Raw genomic sequence first — 20,243 nt, 5'->3', positions numbered from 1 at the left:
CTTCATGAAATTTATATTTCCCTGACTTAATAAAGGTGCCTTTTATAAAGCTTGGTTTCTGATCCCTCTTTATCTGGTGCAATGAGAGTTAGAAAAATCCATAGCCTTATGGGCAAAAGCAGCGGAAGTGGCGTGGCTTCACGTTCTGGACTCACCTATTTCAGTGGGCGTTTCTTCTGGAAGAGCTCTGCAGTTGAAGTCGGGATAGTGAGGTGGTAGGGAAATCAGTACTGAAATATAGGCATGCCGGGAAATGGGTTATTCTCCGTTCGTTACTAACTGCCCACGGCCTTGAGCGTGTCCTTATACTGCTAGGGTGTCCTGGTTTTATAATTGGCTTTTTAAAATACATGATAAAATTTTAGTTTCTGAAGCACTGCTTCAGATGTCTTATGCTTTTTTTTATGCCATTATGAATTTATCTTACCACATCTTCTCAGTGTATTCTAGTTCAGTACTCTGTTAATATGCAGGGCTAGATGTAGGGCACACAGATACTCAGTGACCTGTGACAAGTGTCTTGTTGAGGTCTGTGTCTTCTAAAACTGCTGACTGGCCCTGGTCCTTCAAGACAATGGCACTTCTGAGGACAGATGTGAATACCTTTTAGAATGCTAATTCTGGAATGGGTGAGCATTTGCTATCTCACTTACAAATGCAGTTTAGATGGAGCTCTCAGGCTCCTTGCTTGCCTTTGAGTGTATTTATAGCCTTATTCTCTAGGCTCTGGCAGCCTTACTTGGGAAATGCTTAAAACATAAATCATTAAAGTTGTCCAAAAATGAAGAAAAGTACTGCATAGTTAGGTAACTGTTTCAAGAGGTGTATTTGTGACTTGTCTAATATTGTATACATTGTGAAGGAAAATAAAATTGCAGCGGCATTTGCAATTTATACCTAGCAAGTGCATTAGTTCTTCGTTATAATAAACTGATCCTGAGAACAGTTAAACCTGCAGACAGTATTTTACATTTATAGTATTCTGGGCTTAAATTTCAGAAAATAGTTGTTCATATATTTTCTGAAATGGAAAATTTACATTTTTCTGTACAAATATTAATCAATGAATTATTTTCTGCTTAATTTTTTTAGACTTGAGTTTCATTGATATTATGGTTTAATTAATACTATGGACATGACTTTATGCTACTCCGGTTTCTGGAGTTTGAGGGAAGATTTGGTACTCAAAATTGAATCCATGATCTTTTTTTTTCTTTTCTTTTCTTTTTTCTTTTTTTCGGAGCTGGGGACTGAACCCAGGGCTAGGCAAGCGCTCTACCACTGAGCTAAATCCCCAACCCCTGAATCCATGATCTTAAACACACAGAAGAAACCTATGTGTAGAGCACCACTGCCTTTTGTGTGTACGGGGCTTCTGCTCTTAGAGTAACGCAGGCTGAAGCCAGCCTTGAGCTTGCTGTATCAGCTGACCTTCTGCTTCTCCTCCCAAATGCTGGGTTCTAGGTGCATCGCTGTGCTGAGCCCCAGCCCACTTCTTGCATCTTAGGACGTGGTCTTACTGAATTGCCCAGGCAGGCCTTGAACTTGAGCTCTTCCTACTCCCATCTCCTGAGTAACTAAATTACGGTCCTGTCCAACAGACCCAGCTAATGTACTTTGTCCTACTAAATCCCAGCCTTTGGGCCAGTGAGATGGGTCAGTGGGCAGAGTGCTTGCTGCCAACCTTACCCTCTAATTTGATCCCCACAATGTACTTGCTGGAAAAAGAGACCCAGCCGTGGCAAGTTATCTTCTGACTTCACACGCAGGTTATGGGAGGCCATGCGGCACACAGCCACCCACATTCAGCCAGTCAGTAGATGTAATCAGTTCCAGCTAAGCCTAGGGTATGATGGGTATCAAAAGTGGAGTGAATTAGATATTTTAGGAGGTTACACATGGTAGACCTTAGTAAATATGAAGAACAACTGTATACAGATATGGATAATTTTATATGAGGTCAGGAGCATCCAGGGTGGTCTGGCCATAGTAAATATGGATAATTTCAGTTAAAGTATTTAGTTTTAAGAAGGACTTGAACCTCAGAGTAGCTGAATCACTGTGAAATTGGCCACTTGGTGGAATATATTCCGTTTTATAGTTAAATCTTACTAGTAAACACATATAAAAGCTTTTAAAGACCTGATATAAACTGTAGGACTGGGATTGTTGTGTATCGACAGCTTGGTTAGGCCCTGGCTTCCTTCCCTAGCATCATAGAGATGAATGAGTGGATGGATGAATGGGTGAGTGGATGAATGAGTGTTCCCAGGTTGACCTGTTCCTCCTCTTGTCTACTAGTATCTCAGTTAAGCAGTCTGCAGCTCTTTCTGTAACATTTGGGAAAATCAGTAAATGAGTGAACTTCTTATGTTTTATAAAATCTACTTCAGTAAACCAGTTTTTATTGAGATTTTAGTAAACCATTTTATTGAGATGTTTATTTGATGACTAAGTTTACATTAAGTATTTCATTTTACATTAACAGAATTGTACATGACAAATTTACATGCAGTTTCTTTGTTTTAATAGGTTCGTGTGAACTCATTAGTGTGTTTAGGGAAGATCCTGGAGTACTTGGATAAGTGGTTTGTACTTGATGATATCCTGCCCTTCTTACAGCAGATTCCCTCCAAGGAACCTGCAGTCCTCATGGGGATTTTAGGTACTGAAAACTTAATGTCATTTGCTGTCATCTTCATTTCATATAATAGTTGTATAATAAAATGTTCAATCTATAAAACATCTAACTTTATGTATATGACTTTAATCAGTTGTAGAATGCTTAGATAAATGCTACAATATAACTTTTCTCTGTTTAACAGCAAAGGAAGTAGACTCTTGTCATTTATAGAAGGCCTGGGCTATATGGGACACTTGACCAGTATGGGCAGGTTCTGGATTTGATTTCCAGGATTGGGGGAGTGAGGAGAAGTAATATAATCCTGGTTGATATGACAGTATATAATTTTCTTCTGTGAAGTAGTCTAAAGCACAAGAGGCAAAGCTACTGCAGTGAGTCTTCCTTGCAGAAGAAACGAGTGGACCTGTAGACTAGTCCTCACAGGCCGTAGTCCTCACAGGCCGTGGTCCTCACAGACCGTAGTCCTCACAGAGACCGTAGTCATCCTCACAGAGACCGTGGTCCTCACAGAGACCGTAGTCGTCCTCACAGAGACCGTAGTCCTCACAGAGACCGTAGTCCTCACAGACTGTAGTCCTCTCGGCACCTGTATTTAAATACCGGGAATAGATGCTCCAAATTTAAGGATGAGGGGTCACTCTATAACCTCATTGCTGGGTTGCAGTAACCATGCCTTTAGTTTTGGGTTGTCATAAAACCAGAAGAGCACAGGATGAATAGGCCATGGTGTTTATAAGCCTTGGCTGACAGTATAGCCCAAGTCATTGTGGTCCGCAGGAAAGAGGAAACTTCATTCTAAGAAGAGCAAAGCCTGCACCACGTCAGTTTCCAGAAAGACTTGCTATATATCCAGTACTTTCATGGTTTGTAAGAACTTTGTGTGTTAATTTCTTTTAGGTATTTATAAATGTACTTTTACTCATAAAAAGTTGGGAATCACCAAAGAGCAGCTGGCTGGAAAGGTACTGCCTCATCTCATCCCCCTGAGCATTGAAAACAACCTCAACCTCACCCAGGTGGGATGCTTTATGTGTATTCAGTTTCTTCCCGTTTGCAGCTTGCATTGTGTGCTTTATTATATTACACATGTAGGTGGCAGAATAGGAGTAAAAGGATAGGCCTTCAAGCCTCCTTGGAGGAGGTGGGAAGGGTGCTGAAGGATGTTAAGATTGCCCGCCTCTACTTTAAATTTGGGTCTGTGTGTTGACGAGAACAGTCACAGACTATTTGGATATTATTGCTACATAAATGGCCATAAGTTGAGTGTTTTAGTATTTTTAAGCAGTGCGTACTTAACTAATCTTACCTTTTCTATGGGCCATGCCAGGTCTTAGCTTAGTTGAATTTGTTACTGAATTCAAGAGCTTAGGTCTCTTTGAAGGTCCACCTGAGGACTCCTAGGGTTCCTAGTTTGCTTTAATGGTTGTTGGTAGGCTTTGGCTCCCTTTGGGCTGTTCGGCTGAGGGCCTTAGCTGCGTGTTAGTCAGATGCTGCTGTTAATTCTGTACACAGTTCCCTCCCCAATCAGCCTTGTTCAGCCAGACTGGTCAGTGTCTTGTTATGTAGTAAAGAAAGTGTGATACTCTGTTGGCCTTGTCACAGTCTGTTGTTTACAAGCAAGCGCGGGTCTTACCTGTACTCAACATTAGGGAAGTCTATAAACAGTAGGAAGCAGTAGGAATCGTGAACCATTTTAAGACCCCCTGCCACAGAGAAGGAGTAATGAGACAAAGTAAGGTAATATTGGTGGGCTCAGATATCTATACGCTTTAGAGTAAGAATTTAACTGTGAAGATGTGAATGTTTGGGCCCAGGGGAGGCGTGTGTTCAAGACTCGTTACGGCATTGTCTTTCTGCATGCCGCTTGAGGCAGTCCTCCAGCTGTGTGTCACAGTCTGGAGGCCGCTGTGCTGCTTCTGCGTCGTTAGCCCTGTCATAGAGTTAGGATGGAAAAGCGAATCACAGCAGTGAGGAAAGGAGTGGGAGAGCCGGGGCTCGGCCCCGGGGAGAGAGTGCTGGGCAGGCAAGTTCTGAAGATGAAGAGCGGTGTGGTCCTTGAGGTAGTCAGGCAAGCTTTCCCCCTGAGGCTTGCTTTCTGCCTCAGGTGTCAGGTCACTGTTGGCGGACCGGAGACGTGACTATGAAGAGGAGCCCTCCAGTCTGCCTAAAACAGTTTTCAACTTTTTGTTATTTTCTTTCTGATGTGGGATATTTCCAAACATTTCTAGTAGGAAAAGGCTGGCGAGAAGGCTCAGTAACCGGTTATGTAGAGGGTTTGGGATTGCTTCCTTACACCCACATGGTGGTTCACAACCATTAGATCGAGGGGCTCCACTGTCCTCTCCTGACCTCTTTGGACACCAGGCATGCACGTGGTCTGCATACATACTTGCAGGCAAAAGAGTCACACACATAAAATAGAATAAATCTAAAAATCCCACTGCTTATTTTAGGATACATAGTTCTGTCTAAAATGCCTTCTGATTTTGGAGGGCCTATTATCTGCAGAAATCATCCTGCCTTTTGTTAATTTCCTTTGGTTTAGGATGGAGGTGGTCTCTTTCTCTGTTTTGTGATTAAACTTGCTAGCTCAAGAGTGCCCTCTTCTGTTGTGATTTTAAGTAGTTTAAATATATTAAGTAGAAAAGAGCGTATTTATACAGAGAGTTAAGTATTGAAAGCCACCATTATCAGTTCTAAGATAGCCAAAGTCTACCTTGCAGACAGATCTAGGACCTGCCGATGGGACCTGCTGCCTTCACCCATTCTGTACGATGTCCGTGAGAGAGTGGGGTGGATCTCGCAAACAGAATGTTGAACAGCTGAAGCTGGGTACAGAAGGCGCTTCACGGAGTGCTTTCACTCATGCATGTATGAAAACCGTCTGATGCATGCTACTGCAGAGCAGAATAGTGTTGACACGGAGCATAGGGCTGGGAGACACCCAGAAGAGAGGACCAGGAAGCCTCCAATTGCTGACAGGGTTTTGTATAAGTTGCCTTGGATAAGTTCAGGCATAGCCTGATTCTAACTCTGCCGTGCTAGCCCTTTGCTGTCGTGTGAGTGACCGTGTCTCACTCAGTCCAGCATCCTCATCTGCAACGTATAAATCTTGAACTTAGTTTGAAGAGCTGTAAAGACTGAAAACATTGTAATACATGTTCATACATACGTGTAAGATTAATGGAGTGGAAGAATGCTGTTTCTAGTTTTTGTATATATAGTATCAAATTATTTATATATATAATAAATTATTATAGCTAGGAAGCACCATAAAACTAAAGTTTAATGAAAATTTAACCTATATTAAATTGTAGCATTGGATTACTTTACAAACTTCCATTATTAAAGTAGAATCATGAATGTTTAAGGTTTCTACTGTCTTTTCAGAAAACAAGTTTATTTTAGCCAAGCATTGTTCTTTATGAATAAACAAGGATTTCTAAGTGTTTTAAAGTGAACTTTCTCCTAGTTGGCACAGATTATCAATGTGTGACTGCCAGTAGTAAACTTACTTAAAACCTCTCTGAGAAGACACCGTTAGATAAATAAAGAAGTGACACTTGCTCAGATCATGTCACCGCCACACAAGACTGGGCACTTGCTCTGGCATGCCCAGTTAACCGGACTGCTCTTGTGCCCGTGTGTGTGTGTGTGCGTGCGTGCGTGTGCACGTCTGTGTGTGTGTGCGCATGTGAGTGTGTGTGTGAGTGAATGTGTGTGCGTGCGTGCGTGCGTGCGTGCGTGCGTGTGCGGTGTCCTGTTTCCCAGGGGTTGTCTCACTGAGTTGTTGGGATTGACTCCCTGAACTGCTCAGGCGCTGTGCCCTAACCACATCTTCACTCTGGCAGTTCAGCTCCTTCATTGCTGTCATAAAGGAGATGCTGAGCCGACTGGAGTCGGAGCACAGGACTAAGCTGGAGCAGCTTCACATAATGCAGGAGCAGCAGAGGTGAGCAGGCTGCACGGGTGAGCATGGGCCTGGGAGTCAGGACGGCTCGTGATTGCTTCTCTGGATGTCGAATGGGAAGATTGATGGATTTTTCATTTGATTGTATATGGACCATTTAAAAATTTCCAATAGATTAGTGATTTTAAATTCAGTAAATTAGGGTGTTGTTGAAAACAGAGTGCAGGTATGGACTATGATATGATTTTATCTATCTGAGGAAATCTGTTGTCGTCATCAGCCAGTGGTATTGTCAGCCCTGGTCGCTGAATACTGAGAACAAGGACATAGGTGTTTTTGGAATCTGCGATTCCCAATGTTATGATTTCTTCATCTCTAGTCCCAGGAGTATGGAAGCATGTAGTACTACAGCATTTGCCTCATTAATTTTTCTAGTAAGTCTTAATTTTTAAAAAAAGGAGAGGGTTTTTTGTTTGCTTTTGATGTGTATGGGATACGAATGAGTCGTACATGCACAGCATATGTGGATGTCAGAGGATGGCTTGTAGGACTTAGCTTCTCCTGCTACTCTTGAGCTCAGATTGTCAGTCTGCAACAAGTGCCTTTTCCTGCTGACACATTTCACTGGTATAAATATTTCCCCCAAGGTTTATTTATTTAATCTAGTATATGTATGTGTGTGTACCAGTATGTATGTTTGTGCATGTGCAAATGGGTGCCCTTGTAGTCCAGAATAGGTCATTGGTTGCCTGTGTAACTGGAGTTACAAGTGTGTGAGTCCCCTGGTGTGGGCACTGGGAAGTGAACTTAGCCCATCTGGAGGAGCAGCAAGTGCTCTTAACTGCTAAGCCAGCTCTCCAGCCTGCCGACCCAGATGATAAACATTGAATTAAAAAACAAACAAAACAAAATATATGCAGACATTTCAAAGATTATTGATTGTGTAATTAGGAGGGTGAAAGAGAGGGAGAATGAAAGAGAGAGAGAGAGAGAAAGTGTGTGTGTGTGTGTGTGTGTGTGTGTGTGTGTGTAACGTGTATACAAGAGTGCAGATGCATGCATGCTGCAGAACATTAAGGGGGGCTGGCTCAGAGGACAGCTTGTGTAGGAGGTGTTTTCCACGTTGTTGACGCAGGGTCTCACGCTCCTGTGTGCTGTGCACTCCAGGCTTGCTGGCCCTGGAGCTTCCAGTAGATTCTCTCTCCAGTCTTTGCCCGTGTTGTAGGATTGCTAGAGTTACAGACATGCCGCCACCTCTGGCTTTTCTTATATGTGGGTTCTGGGAGTTGAATTCAGGTCATCATGGCCCCGGATGATGCTGTCTTTGTAGTTGTCGTCATTATTTGGGCAAACAGACATTAATAGTAGAAAATAATGGGAAATCTCAGCTGGGGAATGAAGTTAATGTTTGTTTCTTTTAATTACTTTTCCATAATTTTGTCTATCTTGTAGGTCTTTGGACATAGGGAATCAAATGAGCGCTTCTGAGGAGACAAAAGCCACACCTTCTGGAACTCAGGTCAGAAGACATTTATCTTATAGGAAATGTCTGAGAGTGCCTCATTTCACTTAAGAGTTCTTAGTCTTTCAGGAATACAATGACTTCATTATTGAAATGTCTTCAAGTATTGGACTTGTATTTCAGCAGATTGATAAAGTCTTTAACAACATTGGCGCAGACCTTCTAAGTGGCGGTGAATCAGAAAATAGAGAAGACGGGCTGCAGGGTAAACAGAAAAGAGTAAGTTTCTCTACTTAAAAAACACATTTCTACTGTGAGACTTCCTACAAACCATGTATAGTTTCTATGTAGCCTCTTGTAATAGTCTATAAGGATGTTTGTGAAATGTGTTGTGAAGGAGTGTAGAGGCTGTTTTTATTTTCCTTTGCTATTTGACTACCCCTCCACCCATGGGACCTCTCCATAGCTTGACTTTGCCTGCATGGTGCCATCACGTGCAGTAGGCGGCCGTCTACCTCTTCTGCACTGCTGCTGTACAGCAACTGATTGTGTGGTGGTGGGGTTGTCCACATGAGTGCAGGTGCCCACAGAGGCCAGGAGCAGGGCTTGGGGCCTCTGGGGCTGGAGTGAGAGTCATGAACTGCCTGAAACAGATGTGCAGAGCCGACCCATGTCCTGAAGAGCAGGTGCACCCTTTCTAACCCCTGAGCCATCTCTCCAACTCCTGCTTTTCAGTGTTCGAGCTCTCTTCTTACTGTGTTCCTATCAGTGTGAATACCAAGTCATCATCCATCATTCCTTGTTAGCTCCAGCCGCCTTGCCTTTCTCTGTTTTTGTTTTTTATTCTGTGGTGACACCTAACATTTATGGTCTTCAGATATTCACTCAGGTTGTTTGTTTGTTTGTTTCTGATACAGCTTAGGCTAGTCCTGAACTTGCTATGTAACCAGAGGCTAGCCTTCACCTCCTGGTCTCCTGTCACCTTTACATGTAGTGGCTACAGGCTCATGCCACCCCAGCTCATTTCCCTTGGCATATTCACAGAATACCTGCCAGTTATTGGCTGTTTGGAAGTGTGCAGTATTTTCTCATAAGTATACTGAGGCTCTAAACTCCTTTACTTACTCTTTTACTTAGAGTGTGAATCATGTCTGCCTATGCGAGCATGCCCGTGCCGTGAGGTAGAAGGCAGTTTTTTCCTTTTATTATGTGAGTCCTGGGGATCAAACTCACTGAGCCCAGGTTATACATTTTTGGCAGAAATACTATAAGAGTGGTGGGGGTCCTTTTTTGTTTTATTTTACTAAGGATATATAATGTTGATATGATTTATTAGTGGTGAGTGATAATTTTAAAGAAAAATTTAAATTAAATACCATTTTACTTTATAAGTAACCTGAAATTTGAGTACAGGTTTTATTCGGTTTCCATTTTAAGGATTTCTTATGATTTTGAATAGTACACTATTAAGGTAATACTTTCCTATTGAAATTTTGCTTAGTATCCAATAAATCACAATAAATTTCCTACTACTGTTGAGCTCATTCTTGTATTTATTTGCAAAGTATAATTGTCATATTTCTGTGTGCACATATATCTATGTGTATAGAGCTGATAGACAATTGGATACAGAGGCTTACAAAACGGTAAAAAAAAGTCCTATGAGTGTTTAGTGAAATAGATGAGTGCGAAGTCAGATATCGACCTGATGCAGACAGGGACAGCAGAACATGTTTGTCTAATTCTCTCACAGTTGCTCACTTACTTCCAAAGTTTTGTGGTATTGAGATTAAACCGAGGGCCTTGGAAATCCTAGGCAAGTACCCTAGCACTGAGCTGAATCCCCAGACCCCTTTTAAAATTTATTATATTTATCTATTTTCTTATTTTGTATGCGGGTATGTGTATACATGCCAGAGCATTCGTATGGTAATCAGAGAACAACTGTAAGAGTCATTTGTCTCCTTTCTACCCTGAAAGACCCTGGAATTGAACCCAGGTCATCAGACTTGACGGCAAGCTCCTTTACCTGCTGAGCCATCTCATTTGCCTCTTTGTCTGTGTGTGTGTTCATGTGCACATGTGTGCATGTGTGTGTGCATATACTTGTTTGTCTGTATGTGTATGTATGTGTGTGACTTTGTGTGCTCACGAGTATGTGTGTGTGTGTATGTGTATACACATACCTGTTTTGGTGTGTGCATGTATATGTGCATGTGTGTAGCAGTACGCAATTCTTTTTTTTTAATTGAATATTTTCTTTATTTACATTTCAAATGTTAACCCCTTTCCCAGTTTCCCCTCCAGAAACTTCCCATCCCATCCTCTCACCCCCTGCCTCCATGAGGGTGCTCCCCCACCCACCCACCTACTATCTCTCACCTCCCTGTTCTGGCATTCCCATACACTGGGCAATTGAGCCTTCACAGGACCAGGAGCCTCCCCCCATTGATGCTCAACAAGGCCCACCCTCTGCTACATACGTGGCTGGAACCATGTTGCTCCATGTGTACTCGTTGGTTGGTGACTTAGTTCCTGGGGGCTTTGGGATGTCTGGTTGGTTGATATTGTACTTCCTATGGGGTTGCACACCCCTTCAATTACCTCAGTCTTTTCTCTAACTCCTCCACTGGGACATCATTCTCAGGTCATTGGTTGGCTGTGAGAATCCACCTCTGTATTTGTCAGGCTCTGGCAGAACCTCTTTGGAGACAGCTCTATCAGTCTCCTGTCAGCAAGCATTTCTTGATATCTGCAGTAGTATCTGAGTTTGGTGACTGCATATGGGATGGATCCCTGTGTGTGGCAGTCTCTGGATGGCCTTTCCTTCAGTCTCTGCTCCACACTTTGTCTCCATATTTCCTCCTGTGAGTGTTTTGTTCTCTCTTCTAAGAAGAACTGAAGCATCCACATTTTGATCTTCCTTCTTCTTGAGCTTGATGCAGTCTGTAGATTGTATCTTGGGTATTCCGAGCTTTTGGGCTAATATCCACGTATCAGTGAGTGTACAACATGTGTGTTTTTTGTGATTGGGCCACTCAGGATGATATTTTCTAGTACTATCCACTTGCCTAAGAATTTCATGAAGTCATAGTTTTTGATAGCTGAGTAGTATTCCATTGTGTAGATGCACTACATTTTCTGTATTCATTCCTCTGTTGAAGGACATCTGGGTTCTTTCCAGCTTCGGGCCATAATAAATAAGGCTGCTATGAACATAGTAGAGCATGTTTTATATATTATATGTTAGAGCATCTTTTGGGTATATGCCCAGGAATGGTATAGCTGGGTCCTCAGGTAGTAAGTACTATGTCCAATTTTCTGAGGAACCTCCAGACTGATTTCCAGAGTGGTTGTACCAGTCTGCAATCCCACCAACAGTGGAAGAATGTTCCTCTTTTTTCCATATCCTCACCAGCATCTGTTGTCACCTGAGTTTTTGATCTTAGCCATTCTAACTGGTGTGAGGTGGAATCTCAGGGTTGTTTTGATTTGCATTTCCCTGATGACTAAGGATGTTGAACATTTCTTTAGGTATTTCTTGGCCATTCAATATTGAGAATTCTTTGTTTAGCTCTGTACCCCATTTTTTAATAGGAATATTTGGCTCTCTGGGGTCTAACTTCTTGAGTTATCTATATATAATGGATATTAGCCCTCTATCAGATGTAGGATTGGTAAAGATCTTTTCCCAATCTGTTGGTTGCTGTTTTGTCCTAATGACTGTGTCCTTTGCCTTACAGGAGTTTTGCAATTTTATGAGGTCCCATCTTGATCTTAGAGCATAAGCCATTGATGTTCTGTTCAGGAAATTTTCCCCTGTCCCCTTATGTTTGAAACTCTTCCCCACTTTCTCTTCTATTAGTTTCAGTGTATCTGGTTTTATGTGGAGGTCCTTGATCCACTTGGGCTTGATTGAGCTTTGTATAAGGCGATAAGAATGGATCAATTTACATTCTTCTACATTCTGACCACCAGTTGAACCAGCACCATTTGTTAAAAAATGCTATCTTTTTTTCCACTAGATGGTTTTAGCTCCTTTGTCAAAGATCAAGTGACCATAGGTGTGTAGTTTCATTTCTGAGTCTTGAGTTCTGTTCCACTGATCTACCTGCCTGTCTCTGTACCAATACCATACAGTTTTTATCACTTTTGCTCTGTATTATAGCTTGAGGTCAGGGATAGTGATTCTCCCAGAAGTTCTTTTATTGTTGGGAATACTTTTTGCTAGCCTGGGTTTTGTTTTGTTTTTTGTTTTTGTTTTTGTTTTTTTGTTATTTCAATGAATTTGCAAATTGCTCTTTCTAACTCTATGAAGAATTGAGTTGGAATTTTAATGAGGATTGCATTGAATCTGTAGATTGCTTTCAGCAAAATGGCCATTTTTACTATATTAATCCTGCCAATTCATGAGCATAGGAGGTCTTTTCATCTTCTGAGAGCTTTGATTTCTTTCTTAAGAGACTTGAAGTTTGGGGTTGGGATTTAGCTCAGTGGTAGAGCGCTTGCCTAGGAAAGGCCCTTTCAGTCCCAGCTCCAAAAAAAAAAAAAAAAAAAAAAAAAAGAGACTTGAAGTTTTTTTTGTCATACAGATCTTTCACTTGCTTGGTTAGACTCACCAAGGGCAGAATTCTGTCCTGTCTTCAAAGAAGACCTAATACCAATACTCTTCAAACTGTTCCACAAAATAGTAACAGAGGGAACACTACCCAATTTGTTCTTTGAAGCCACAATTACGCTTATACTTAAACCACACAAAGACCCAACAAAGAAAGAGAACTGTTGTTGTAAAAATATAATAAATAAAAGGCTGTCTTTTATCCCGCTCTAGGTCTGACACCACAGTGCCCGATGATATCTGGTCGATATCTTAAAACTCAGTCAGCAAAGCCTCTCACCTGCTCTGCTCCACCCCCTATCACACTGGCAAAGGCCTCTCCCTGAGCCTGGCAGCAATCTCTCTACCTATCTAGTTCCCAAGGCAGGTTTCCATACCAGAAACTCACATCCCAATTCCGTGGTGGCCCAGACCAGCCGCCCCACACTCCCTTACACTTAAATCTACACATGAAAGAAAACACAACACAATAACCTTTGATCCAATTGATAAGATATAATTGCCCACCTAAACATACAAAGCCCTGTACACATCCATCCCTTAAAAACATTTATAACAACCTGTAAATGTACAGTGTGAATCTTTTTTTTTTTTTTTTTTAAGATTTATTTATTCATTTATGTGAGTACACTGTTGTACACTGTTGCTGTCTTCAGACACACCAGAAGAGGTCATCAGATCCTGCTCCAGATGATTGTGAGCCAACATGTGGTCGATGAGAATTGAACTCAGGACCTCTGGAAGAGCAGTCGGTGCTCTTAACCGCTAAGCCATCTCTCCAGCCCTACAGTATGGAATCTTAACGTCACTTTCCATGTTGTCTTCCAGCTACTCTCTCCTTCTCTTCTGTTCCCGTCTCCTCCTCTTCCTTAAGACTTTTCTCCCGCCCATCCTTCCCTCTCATCCAGTGATAGGCCTCATTCTATCCTGTACCTGCCCCTCACCTGTGACATCATCACACAGACAACTTCAGACCAATTTCCCTTGTGAATATTGATGCAAAAATACTCAACGAACTTCTCAAAAATCAAATCCAAGAACACATCAAAACAATCATCCATCATGTTCAAGTAGGCTTCATCCCAGGGATGCAGGGATGGTTCAATATACAGAAATCCATCAACCTAATCTACGATATAAACAAACTGAAAGAAAAAAAACACATGATCATCTCATTAGATGCTGAGAAAGCATTTGACAAAATTCACCAGCCCTTTATGATAAAAGTCTTGGAAAAATCAGGAATTCAAGGCCCATACCTAAACATAGTAAAACAATATACAGCAAAACAGTAGCCAACATCAAACTAAATGGAAATAAACTTGCAGCAATCCCACTAAAATCAGGGACTAGACAAGGCTGCCCACTCTCTCCCTACTTATTCAATATAGTACTCGAAGTCCTAGCCAGAGAAATCAGACAGCAAAAGGAGGTTAAAGGATACAAATTAGAAAGGAAGAAGTCAAAATATCACTATTTTGCAGATGATTGTATACTTAAGTGACTCTAAAAATTCCACCAGAGAACTCGTATAGCTGATAAACAGCTTCAGCAAAGTGGCTGGATATAAAATTAACTCAAACAAATCAATAGCCTTTCTCTATTCAAAGGATAAACAGGCTGAGAAAGAAATTAGGGAAACTGCACTCTTTACAATAGTCACAAATAATATAAAGTCCTCAATTTTTGCTCCTCAAATCGGTTCCAGCAGTGCAGGCCCTCCTCACTACCTACCGCAGTCAGTGCTCTGGGTTCGCAAATGAATACATACAAACTCAGCCTTGATATTTTGATATGCCTTAAACAGGTCAATGGCTGGGCCACTTCTTAACCTCCATGTCGCCAGTCCACCCTCCGATATCCCCACATTATTACTTACTAAGATCTGCATCCGATATCCCCAAGTCATTACTTACTAAGGTCTACATCCGATATCCCCACGTTATTACTTACTAAGGTCTGCATTCCATCTTTGCTGACCCAGACCCAGACATACAGACCTCTTAAGCTTTGACCCCCTGACTCCTTCATGGCAGCTGTGTTCTGTCCAGCACTTCTCAGGCATATCGTCTTGGTTCTTATCCTCAGCACGGACGATTTCTCCCTTCCTCCTTCCTGGGTCCCTTTCCCAGGAATCCTAAAAGCTCCTTCTCCTTCTCTCTACCCAGCCATTGGCTGCCGACAACTTTATTTACCAATCAAAGCCAACTGGGGGCAGGGTCCCTCAGCCTCATATGTAGGACACTGTAGGTTTCTGGGGAGCCTAATTAGCATGATAATACAAGCAGCTACACATGTCATGTGCATGTTTGTACATACCTGCTATAGTATATGCTTGTCAGTGTGTAGCTGTGTATATGTGTGTGGGAGTATATGTGAGTATGCGCACTCATACCTGTTATGTGCGTGTGGAGATCAGAGGACAATTCAGGTGTCGGTGCTGGCTCTCTGCTTTGAGACAAGGTCACTCGTTTGCAGCTGTGTAGCCAGGCTGGCTGGCCTGCAAGCTTTCTGGGATTCTCTGGTCTCTACTGTGTATCTCCCTGTAGGCCGCTAGGGTCACAGATGCTGCTGTGTCTAGCTTTGCTTGGGTTCTGGAGTCCAAATTGAGGTCCTCCAGCTGCTTTACCCATTAGTCATCCCTCTAGCTTCTTTTTTTAGTTTGGGAGTTGAGACAACATCTCTGTAAGTTGACTTGACTGGCCTTGTACTCAGAAACCCAAGTCACTGAACTTGTAATGCTCCTGCCTCAGACCTTCAAGTAGCTGGAATTCCAGGTCTGTGCCACTAGGACTGACTCCCTACCTCTTCAGACTAAGATTTTAAAGTTGAACAAGAAATCAGTAATTGTAGTTGTAAGTTGTTTTACACTGGACACGTTGCAGCAGGTCCTGAGAGTTTCCACCTGAGGTCAGATGTGGATTCAGGTCCCACACCACACCACCTGCCTTTCACAAGGAGGACGCACTGCTAAGTGAGCTGTGCTGCACATGCCTTACCACAAATGGACTTTTGTTCTCCAGATGGGGTATAAAGTTGTGGTTGAGTTTTGTTTTGTTTTGCTTTGCTTTCAGGGGTCACTAACACTTGAAGAGAAACAGAAGTTAGCGAAAGAACAGGAGCAGGCACAGAAGCTGAAGAGCCAGCAGCCTCTTAAGCCCCAAGTCCACACGCCCATCGCTCCTGTCAAACAGGTCTGTCTCTCTTTGCGGTTTCACACTAAGAGTGCGTGTCGGCTCGTGGCAGCCGGAGTCACCCACCCCACACGCAGTGCTTAGTCTCAGTGCTGGCAACCGAAGAGGAAGGTGGGGAGCTGGCGCCTTCAAGGAGTCTGTGGGTTAACAGTGCCATTCAGGTCCTTCAGTTTCTCCGTTGGAAGAAGCTGCCTGACTCTGGCTTCTCAGTTCTACCTGGCGTTGTAGCATAGGGAAGAAGGAGAACCTGCATGGCCTTATTAATTAACGTCCCTCTGGGGCCAGCTCTGCACCCCGTGCTGCCGCCCTCCAGGGTCCTGCTCGCAGAGTGTGCCCTGAGCGCTCTCCTCACTCACCACTGCCTGTTCTCATCCTCTCTCACTCACGACAGCTCTTCTTAGAGGGAAAGATGTTTGCAGGCTAAGGGCAAAATCAAGAATAACTGTTAGATACTTACGGAAGAACAGAGAAAATAAATTTTCAGAAATCTTGATGAAATTCAAAATAAAAAAATATAAAATTTTATTATGATCAGTCTAATGAGAAGAATACCGTTCTATCTTGGGAGCATTTCACTTGTTTTAAACTCATCATGTGCTGTCATTAAATCTCTTTCTGGAATTTGCTTATAAGCTGTAAGGAGGAGTCATTGTTTGCTCTGTAGGCTGTAGTTCTCAGACTTGGTGTAGATCATCAGCTTGACTGTAATTTGTCCTTTATCGTGTGATCTGTCAAATGGTTACTAGTTGGGAAGTAATTTGGTTTCTTGGAGATAAAGTAATTTGCTCTTATTTTTCAGACTAAGGACTTGACAGACACATTGATGGAGAACATGTCGTCCTTGACCAGCCTTTCCGTTAGCACTCCTAAGATTTCTGCTTCAAGCACCTTCACCTCAGTTCCCTCCACAGGCCTCAGCATGATGTTTTCTACACCAATTGATAATACAAAGAGAAATTTGACAAATGGCCTAAATGCCAACATGGGCTTTCAGACTTCAGGGTTCAACATGCCAGTCAATCCAAACCAGAACTTCTTCAGTGGTACGAGCACAGCTGGTGTGACCACCATGACTCTGGGAGCACCTCCTACTATGTCAAACTTCAGCCCCTTGAGTATTCCTCCTGCTAGCGTGAAGCAGACTCAACAGAGACCACCTGATATGTCTGCCCTTAATAATCTCTTTGGCCCTCAGAAACCCAAAGTCAGCATGAACCAGCTGTCCCAACAGAAACCAAATCAGTGGCTGAATCAGTTTGTACCTCCTCAAGGTTCTCCAGGCATGGGCAGTGCAGCCATGGGCACACAGGTGAATGTGATGGGACAGGCTGCCTTTGGTATGCAGGGCAACCCTTTCTTCAACCCACAGAGCTTCGCACAGCCACCCCCAACTACCATGACCAGTAGCAGCTCAGCCAGCAATGATCTGAAAGATCTTTTCGGGTGAGGCGTCTCGCGCTGCCTTTTGGAGGGTCACTGCAGTTTCAGTCACGGGAAAGCTGACTTACGTCAGTGTGAGGCTGGCTTGAAGAAACTGCTTCTGTGGGAGCTGATGGTTTCTGTGACAGAAAGCACCTGCTCCCATGCCAGCCGGTGTAGGAGCTGTGTGCATCCTAGCAAGTGGAAGTGTTTAAAGCATGGAGGATTTTCTCCCCATTACAGACTCCTCTTCAGGTTTTTAAAGATCCAGTCCTTACTAGTCTCAGTGCAACAGGACAGCTGAATTATCCTGAATAGCAGTTTTTAAATCAGATGTTTTATTTTGGCTTGTAAATCTTCTTGTTATTAAAATCCTTGAGTTGATGGTAACTGGAAGTCCCCTTGGTATCTCCCTTCATATTCACTTGTCTTCACTGAAAGGGAAGAGTCTTGATGCTGTGCTAATGTGTGTGCATTTGTAAGATAGTGGGCAGCAACACAGAAAGGATTGGGTCATTATTCGCTTTTCTAGTCTTATTTTTCAAAGAAATGTATGCTTAATAAAAGCACAGCAAAATGCTGCAAAATTTAACTTATATTAATTTCATTGGTTTATAAAACATTAACCATTCTAAATGCAAACTAATCATTGTAAGTTATATTTTAGCATGATCTGCCTCAAATAGCAATGTATTTTTCTGCCTTTACTTGAATATATTTAGGCTCACTTTCTTCCCTGTTGTATCACAGAGGAGCTATGTACCGATTTGTACAGAAAACAGACAGAGCACTCGGACACGACTTTCTCAACTACTGCCTTCATACTTGATTTTCAGTTCAAACTTCTGAGGTTGCGGCATATATGAATTACATTTTCGAAAGGAGATTTGTTAAAAAATTAGTTAAGCTATATTTAATGAGTAACTTTTGAGATTTCTGCCATATTGTTTCAATATAGTAAAGTCTAAAAATGAGCAAGCCATTAGCTACCATCAGGTTCGATGTTAGCTTGCCGTGATGCCTGACCTCGCTAGTACAGTTGAATTCTTTTCTAGACGTCCCAGAAACTTTGTTTGGACATTTAGTGTCTGTAATCAGCCACTGTTAGGAAGAAAGGAGTCAATTCTAATAGGCCACACCTCACTTTTTGGAACCGTTCTGATGTCTGTCGTTAACTTGCTGATTCTACCACAGAGCCTTATGCTATAGACATCATTTGTATTTTTAAAAAGTATATTCCACTGTTATGTGATAATTATAAAACTCCTAAAAAAAAACCTCTGTATGTATTATAGTTGCTGCCATACAGTTTGTGGTTTTTAATTATCTGGAACCAGCAATCCTTAAATAAATCATATGAAGTTTATTAAATGGCTGAATGTTCATTCAGATTATATACGTGTGTGCACATGGTGGGTATAAATTGTAGGACTGATTACAAAGTACATTTCATGCTGATACCAATGCTGAAAGCATCCAGTTAAAGCACACTTGTGAAAAACGTGAGTCAGCAGTCACACCTCACTCCTGAGTGTACTACACTTGGGTGGCATGACTTAAAAAGGACTGGAGGATGCAAAGAAGTCACTCAAAAATTAAAAGCCGTTTATCTTCGCAACTTTGCCTGATTCATTTTTAACACGATACTAATATTTCTTTTGGGAAATGTTTTATATGGAATAAAATTGTTATTGAAGAATATTTCTTTGGAACACTTAAGTAGTTATTTTAAGTTTTTTATGTGTGTGTATGTTTTGTCTGCATAAATATAGGTGTATTATTTGCATGCAGTGCCTCCTAAGGCAGAAGAGAGGTTGGATCCTATCTTAGTTATTCCTGTGACAAAACACCATGACCAAGACAACTTAGAAAAGAAAGTGTTTAATTGGCTAATGGTCTCCCATTGTGGTAGGGAGCATAGTACTGGAGCAGTAGCTGAGAGTCTACATCCTGATCTATAGGCATGAGGCAGAGAAAGAGGTGTGGTGCTGGGAATGGTGTGAGCTTTTAAAGCCTCAAAGTCCAAGCACCCAGTGATATACCTCCTACTAGGCCATACTCCCTAATCGTTCCCAAACAGTTCCAGCAATTAGAAACATCACTTATGGTATTAATATATAGGGATATGCTTGCATTTATTAATGTTTATATTTATTGTATTTATATATTTGTATAGGGGGAATTCCCACTCAAACCACTGCAGGCACCCTGGGCCTGGTGTTAAGATATTTGTGAATTACCATGTGGTTGCTGGGATTCAAACTCAAGCTCTCTGAAAAACCAGCCCCATAACTATTCTTTCTGTCTTCTTTTCTTTTTTTTTCTTTTTTTTGGAGTGGGGGACCGAACCCAGGGCCTTGCGCTTACTAGGCAAGCTCTACCACTGAGCTAAATCCCAACCCCCTGCCCATAACTATTCTTTACTGCTGAGCCATCTCCCTAGCCCTCTTTTTTTTTTAATTAATGTAACTTGATATTATTGTTGAATTTCTCATTCGGAGATAATATAACCATCTCTGTGACTTAAACTTTAAATATGCAGAATTACTTGAAAAAAAAAATAACACTTGTTAAAAGTTACTTATTAGCCACCCCTCCCTGAGGACTTTTGCATAGCTAGTGAGGGAGGGAGAGATAACTTGCATGAGTGTAGACATTATAAAATTCCATGCTTCTTAAATCACCCTAATGAAATCCAGACATACTTGGGGGTTAAGTTGGAGAAAAGGGGTAGTTGGACAGAGGAAGGACAGGAGTGGGAGAAGAGAGAAGAAGGTAGTGAGGCAGGGTGAATATTAATGAAAAACTATGTAAAGAAATGGAAATGCCAAAATGAAACCCACTATGTATAGTTAATATATGCTAGTTGAAATGTGATAACTAGGGACAGGGTATAGTTTCGTCAGTAACGTGTTTGCCTTGCAAGTATGAGAGCCAGGGTTAGATCTCCAGAACACATGGGAGATTCCAGGTATGACGGTGCATACTTGCAATCC

The 20,243-nt window shown here is 42.0% G+C and overlaps 1 protein-coding gene across 4 annotated transcripts in view; it reads left to right on the top strand.

Moving 5' to 3' along the window:
* The window catches only part of Scyl2 (SCY1 like pseudokinase 2), a 42,587-nt gene extending 23,639 nt beyond the window's left edge, over positions 1-18,948 (top strand). For 2 of the 4 annotated variants that reach the window (XM_032911118.1, XM_032911103.1), the window contains 7 exons: positions 2,533-2,665; positions 3,542-3,660; positions 6,496-6,596; positions 8,007-8,073; positions 8,203-8,295; positions 15,709-15,828; positions 16,628-18,948. In XM_032911118.1, coding sequence (XP_032767009.1) covers positions 2,533-2,665; positions 3,542-3,660; positions 6,496-6,596; positions 8,007-8,073; positions 8,203-8,295; positions 15,709-15,828; positions 16,628-17,275 — 1,281 coding nt within the window. In that variant the 3' untranslated portion in view covers positions 17,276-18,948. Of the gene's footprint in view, positions 1-2,532; positions 2,666-3,541; positions 3,661-6,495; positions 6,597-8,006; positions 8,074-8,199; positions 8,296-15,708; positions 15,829-16,627 lie in introns of all 4 variants that reach the window. The other 2 variants (XM_032911110.1, XM_032911095.1) reach the window with 1 other exon arrangement.
* The last annotated feature ends 1,295 nt before the right edge of the window (positions 18,949-20,243 follow it).

The sequence above is a fragment of the Rattus rattus genome, chromosome 1 (genome assembly GCF_011064425.1).
Source record: "Rattus rattus isolate New Zealand chromosome 1, Rrattus_CSIRO_v1, whole genome shotgun sequence".
NCBI lineage: Eukaryota > Metazoa > Chordata > Mammalia > Rodentia > Muridae > Rattus > Rattus rattus.
This window is presented reverse-complemented; position numbering and strand designations above follow the sequence as displayed.